Below are 6,158 nucleotides of genomic sequence, written 5' to 3'. Positions count from 1 at the left end.
GAGGAAATAAAGATAACTCAGGTCCTCAGAGCCAGTCAGTGGCTGGAAAGGGGACAATGCTGTTACTGAATTTGAGGACTTAAGCAGAACAAGAGAGAAGGGAGGAAGATGGAGATTTACCTGAAGTTCTCATAGGAAATTATGGAGTTGCCTACCTGGAGCTCAGGACAGAGGCTGAGACATAGATTGGAACATAATCGACCTAGAAGTAGAGGGCATTTAGAGCTGTGGGAATGGATGGCACGTCTGTGGTATGCAGCAGTAGGCAAGCATTTCCTCCTACGTGCCTGCTCAAAGCCTTTCAAATTGCCACCGAAACTCCTTAAGCTTACCAGGTCTTTCATGGTTTAGCTCTTGCTTACCTCTCTGGATTCTTGAAGGACCTTCTCCCTAGAATGCTATTACACTCCTCACAGGTCTCCAAAAATGCCATGTGCTATTTTCTCTAAGCCTTTGCTTACTATTTCTCACTGCACGAAACATTCTTCACCCCTCCCCTTATCACTGCTTGGCTCTGTGTCTTTTGGGTCTCCATGTAGATCATACACTCTGGAAAGCCTTCCATGACACCAACTTAGATTGTCCCTTCTGTAGGCTTTAACAGCATGTGGTACAGCTCCTTCCTGTAGTTCCAATGGCACTGTGTTGTCATTACCTACTTACTTTTCTCTTATGAAACTATAAGCTTCTTGCAGGTAGGAATGATCAACATGGAGAAACCCTGTCTCTACTAAAAATATAAAATTAGCTGGGTGTGGTGGTGCATGCCTGTAATCTCAGCTACTAGGGAGGCTGAGGCAGGAGAATCACTTGAACCTGGAGGCGGAGGTTGCTGTGAGCCGAGATTGTACCATTGCACTCCAGCCTGGGCAAGGAGCAAAACTCTGTCTCAAAAAACAAACAAACAAACCAAAAAATAACAACAAAAAAAAACACCCCATGTTGGGACAAGAGTACAGCAGAGAGTCAAATTCAGCAAGAGGGCTGGGGTGAGGGATCACCAGGATGGGGCTGGAGCATTTGGCAATCAGGAAACCACAGGTGACTTACATAATGACCATTTAGAAGAGCAGCAAGGGCCAAAGGCATTGAGGGCCAAGCTTCCCGGAAGCTTGACAACAATGAAAAGAGAAAGGGGACATCAGTATTCACCTGTTTAAATGTGTCTCCCCAACCACAAAGTGGGCTCCTTAAATCAGGGGTCCCCAACCTCTGGGCCATGGACCGGTACTGGTCTGTAACCTGTTGGGACCTGGGCTGCACAGCAGAAGGTGAGTGGCAGGTGGGTAAGCAAAGCTTCATATGTATTTACAGCCACTCCCCATCTCTTGCCTTAGTGCCTGAGCTCCACCCCCTGCTAGATCAGCAGCAGCATTACATTCTCATAGGAGCACCACCTCATTATAAACTGTGCATGTGAGGGAACTAGGTTGTACTCTCCTTATAAGAATCTAATGCCTGATGATCTGTCACTGTCTCCTATCACCCCCAGATAGGACCATCTAGTTGCATCAAAACAAGCTGAGGCCTCCCACTGATTCTACAGTATGGTGAGTTGTATAATTATTTCATTATATATTACAGTGTAATAATAATAGAAATAAAGTGCACAATAAATGTAATGTGCTTGAATCAACCCCAAGCCCCCCCTTCACCCTAGCCCCTGGAAAAAATTTCTTCTACAAAACGAGCTCCTGGTGCCAGAAAAGGTTGGGGACTGCTTCGTTAAAGGAACAGGAAGGCTTTATTCATTTTTGTCTCCAGCCTAGGAAAGGGCCTTGCTCATCGTGTTCATCTCTAAATATTTGTTAAATTAATGAATGAATGATTAATTGCATGAGCAAAAGATGAAAAACTCTATCCCAGGAAGAAATTAAGGAAGAGAAAGAATAGTAGGGGTGGATTAGATTCAAACATGTTTCTAGAGCAGGTGGAAAGAGGTTGAAAATCAAAGAAAATGTTGATGATGAAGCAATGTTCCCTGTGAGGTTCAAATTCTAGGAAAAAGCTTTAGATAAAAAATTTCAATTTTCCTTTCCCCAAAGCAAGAAAGAGAGAGAAAAAAAAAGTATGGCCTTGGGAGAGTCTGGGGTAGAGAGGAGGAAAACCAAAAGCATTCTTGTCAGCTTCCTCAGTCGTCACTGTAAAAAAGTAAAGGTTCTCAGCTAGGCGCGGTGGCTCACGCCTGTAATTCCAGCACTTTGGGAGGCCGAGGCAGGTGGATCACGAGAGGTCAGGAGTTCATGACCAGCCTGGCTAACATGGTGAAACCATATTTCTACTAAAAATACAAAAAAATTAGCCAGATGTGGTGGCACATACCTGTAATCCCAGCTACTTGGGAGGCTGAGGCAGGAGAATCTCTTGAACCCGGGAAGTGGAGGTTGCAGTGAGCCGTGATCACACCATTGCACTCTAGCTTGGGCAACAAGAGTGAAGTGCCATCTCGAAAAAAGAAAAAAGTAAAGGTTCTCATTTCTACAACTCTGTCAAGTGTATGCTGACCTGATATTTTAATTCATGCCTCATCCGCACATTGCCAAGCATAGAATAAATGCTAAAATCAATGTATAAACTCACTGTGTTGAATTGAATGAAATCAAATACTCTTTTAGAAAAATTTGACCATAGCCTACAGAAAGGGCAGCCACCTATAAAGCCTAATTTGGTGCCTTGCCAGGACTTTGGTAGGTGCTGTGGGAAGACGGAGGAAGCAGTACAATGTGCACATGTTATCTGCTCTAAAGAAAGTCTTCGCTGGGCAAACACCTCCTTATTTTCCTTTTTCAATGCAAGCTTACACCCTATGTCCTCAGGACACCTGGGCTTGGGCAGTGATTATTAGGTTGAGTGCTTGTAATAAATAACAGGTCTGTCTTGGAAAATTATAGGCTGTGGGGTCTCAGAGGCTAGCAATCAGAAAGATTTACTAAGCCTTCTCTGACCGGTTCCAGAGATGTCCTTCTTAGCAGACTGACTCAGCCAGCGGTGCCACCTGTGGAATCGGTGGCAAGGCTGGTCACACTGGCCCACATGTCATTCTGTCCACTCCCTAGGGGTCCCTGACACCAACCAAGAGAGTGAAGCCTCAGCCTGCTGGGGATGCCTCCAGCTGCAGAAGACAGCCTGACCTTGAAATTGAACAGGCTTTAAATTCCTGGCCTCACAGAATGAGATAACAGGAAGATGGATGATTGCTGATTAGAACACTGTGACCTGAAAAAATTAAGTAATCCACAGTGAAAACTCATTCCCCTGTCTGTGTTTAGTCTCTGACAGGAATAAGGATAAAATAAATGGATGGGATAAAGAGTAGGGAATGGGGTGGTGGCATCAGGGGGCCCCCTTTGGCCACCAGTAGGTACCTTTATTGATGTGTTCCTTTGAGAAGGAACAAAGAAAAGGGACTGGAATGAAAAAGAAGGAAATCCTGTCATTGTGGCATAGATGAGCCTGGAGGACATTATGTTAAGTGAAATACACCAAGCACAGAAAGACAAATACTGCGTGATCTCCATCACGTGGGAGATAAAATAAATTTTTTGAGCCCATGGAAGTAGAGAGTAGAATTGTGAGTGTTCGAGGTTGGGAAGGGTGGAGGAGGAAGGGAAGGAGGGTGAGAGTTCTGGTGCTTTGCAGCAGCACTGTAGGGCAAATGTGGTTAACTATAATTTATTGTATATTCTCGAAAAGCTACGAGATGATTTTGAATGTTCACAACACAAAGAAATGGTGTTTGAAGCAATATGCTAATTACTCTGATTTGATCATTACTCACTGTATACACATATAGAAATAGCACTCCATATCCCATCAATATATACAATTAAGAGAATGGAGTGTAATTCCACCTCTTTGTGGTAGTGGGGGCCAGGAGGAGGCTGGGATAGGCAGGGAAGCAAGGAACTGACTTGCTGACCTCCAGGGATTTCAGATCTTCCTGTTTGTACAAGCAGGTGGTTTATTTCTAAATAAGCTATTTTGGATTCTTACTTTGCATAGAGAAAAGTTTCTATGTTTTCTGCAGAAGCCCCGGCAGAGACCTCTGGGAAGAAAGTTTGGTGATGAAGTCAGCCAGAATGAGGTTTTTGATATATGACACTTTTGCCTAATTTCAAGCAATATATGTTCTGCTCCCTTTACCCCTTCCACTTCCTCAGCTCCACCAGCCACATGGTTTTTCTTTTTATCCAACAGGCGTACATGAATCAAGTGGCACTCTATGGTAGTGTGTCTAGTATTCTAACAAGGGCCAGCCCCAGGAAAAACTGCAACAGTTGAAGTTCAGCTTCTCCTCTTCCTCCCTTCCCCACCAGCTCTGTAGCACAATCTAGTTGTCAAGGAAACCAGCAAATTTGTGGTTTAAGGTGTGAGCTTTCTCATAGTGTGGTTTAATCCTAATAATAGGCCTATTACATTTTGCTTTTCTGTACATTTTCTTATTTGGCCAGCAACTCTGTGAATAAAATACTAGTAGGCATTATCTTCCAGAAGGTATTTTGGACCATTTATGAAATGATCCGTTATCTTCTGAGAGCTTGCTACCTTCCAGTAGCCTTACATATCTCAGCTAATCATCATAACCACAGTGAAGCTGATACTTTTAGCCCTAGTTTCCAGAGGAGAAAGCTAGGTATACGTAACTTGGCCAAGGTCACACAGCTAACTAGGGGTAAGGGGCAAAATCAGGATTAAGGCCTGGGTCTGACCAAGTCCAAATCCTGCGCTCTTATCTCTTTCACCATTCTCCCTGTGCAGAAGGCAGGACAGGGTTAGTATACCTCTTTTCTTTTTCTTTCTCTTTCTCCTTTCCTTTCCTTTTCTTCTTTCCTTTCCTTTCTTTTCTCTCCTTCCTTCCTTCCTCCCTCCCTTCCTTTTTCCTTCCTTCCTTCTTTCCTTCCTTCCTTCCCTCCTTCCTCCCTCCCTTCCCCTCCCCTTCCTTCCCTTCTTCCTTCCTCCCTTCCCCTCCCCTTTCTTCCTTCCTTCCTCCCTTCCTCCCCCTTCCTTCCTTCCTTTCTTTCTCTTTCTTTTCTTTCTTTTTTCCTTCCTTCCTTCCTTCCTCTCTTCCCTTCCCCTTCCTTCCTTCCTTCATCCCTCCCTTCTTTTTTCCTTCCTTCCTTGCTTCCTTCCTCCCTTCGTTCTTTCTTTCTTTTTTTTTTTTTTNCTTCTCTCTATGCTCTAGGACTTAACATCTTTATTCTCCTAATACATTGTGTATTTCTCTATAAAATGGAAGTATTTCAAATGTGTAAGCTTTGTTTAGTAATCCAGATCATAAGCCCACAAATAAAACAACTAGGACAAACAAGCCTTTCTTATGTATATCACTAGCTGCGATGGTATGCAAAATAAAGATAAGCTGAATTCTTTTTTTTTTTTAAGTCTTTTCATTTTTATTACTTAAAGTTTCGTTTTTTATTTAGCTTTCTGACTCTGTGCTTGCGCCTTCAACACTTTCACAACGATTTTCTGCTCCTCGATAAGGAAAGCACGCTTGATCCTGTCACGAACACATTTAGCACACATGGAACCACCATAGGCCCTGCTGACATGTCTCTTTGTTTTGGACAATCTCATAAGAACTTTAGGTCTTATGGCACGAACCCCTCGCAGCCTGCCTAGGCACACACCACATGCTGATTTTGGTGCTTTCCCAACCTTCTTGGTATAAAGGTAAACAATTCTATTACCAGGGGTCCGGGACAGCCTAGTTTTGTTAGAGGCAGTATTGTAGGAAAGCCTACGTCGGTATGTCAAACGCTGGACCATTCTGAGTGCCTGCACACAACGTCCCCAGAAGAGCTCTTCTTTCTTTTTTTTGACAGGGTCTCACTCTGTTGCCCAGGTTGGAGTGCAGTGGCTCCATCCTAGCTTACTGGAGCCTCGACCTCTTTTGCTCAAGCAATCCTCCCACCTCAGCCTCCTGAGTAGAGGGGATTACAGGTATACACCACCATACCCGGCTAATTTTTGTATTTTTTTTTTTTTAGAGATGGGGTATTGCTATGTCACCCAGGCTGCTCTTAAACTTCTGGGCTCAAGCAATTCTCTCATCTTGGCCTCCCAGAGTGCTGGGATTGCAGGTGTGAGCTGCTGCACTTGGCCATATGTCTGTTTTCTAAAGATCTTTTTCTCTTTTAAAATGGAGTTCGGAGAAC

General features: G+C 43.8%; 1 protein-coding gene across 1 annotated transcript; it reads right to left on the bottom strand.

Moving 5' to 3' along the window:
• Positions 1–5,367: 5,367 nt before the first annotated feature.
• On the bottom strand, positions 5,368–5,799 carry LOC108314120 (60S ribosomal protein L34-like). The gene has a single exon (XM_037743585.1). It carries the CDS (start codon positions 5,767–5,769, stop codon positions 5,416–5,418), a length of 354 nt encoding a protein of 117 aa, XP_037599513.1. The 5' UTR covers positions 5,770–5,799; the 3' UTR covers positions 5,368–5,415.
• Positions 5,800–6,158: the final 359 nt, after the last annotated feature.

The sequence above is a fragment of the Cebus imitator genome, unplaced genomic scaffold (genome assembly GCF_001604975.1).
Source record: "Cebus imitator isolate Cc_AM_T3 unplaced genomic scaffold, Cebus_imitator-1.0 Scaffold148, whole genome shotgun sequence".
Lineage (NCBI taxonomy): Eukaryota > Metazoa > Chordata > Mammalia > Primates > Cebidae > Cebus > Cebus imitator.
The sequence above is the reverse complement of the archived record's forward strand: the minus strand, read 5'-3'. Positions and strand labels throughout refer to the sequence as shown.

Bases quoted from the DNA above. Each gene is read 5' to 3' on its own strand.
- LOC108314120 (XM_037743585.1), bottom strand. From the start codon at position 5,769: ATGGTCCAGCGTTTGACATACCGACGTAGGCTTTCCTACAATACTGCC.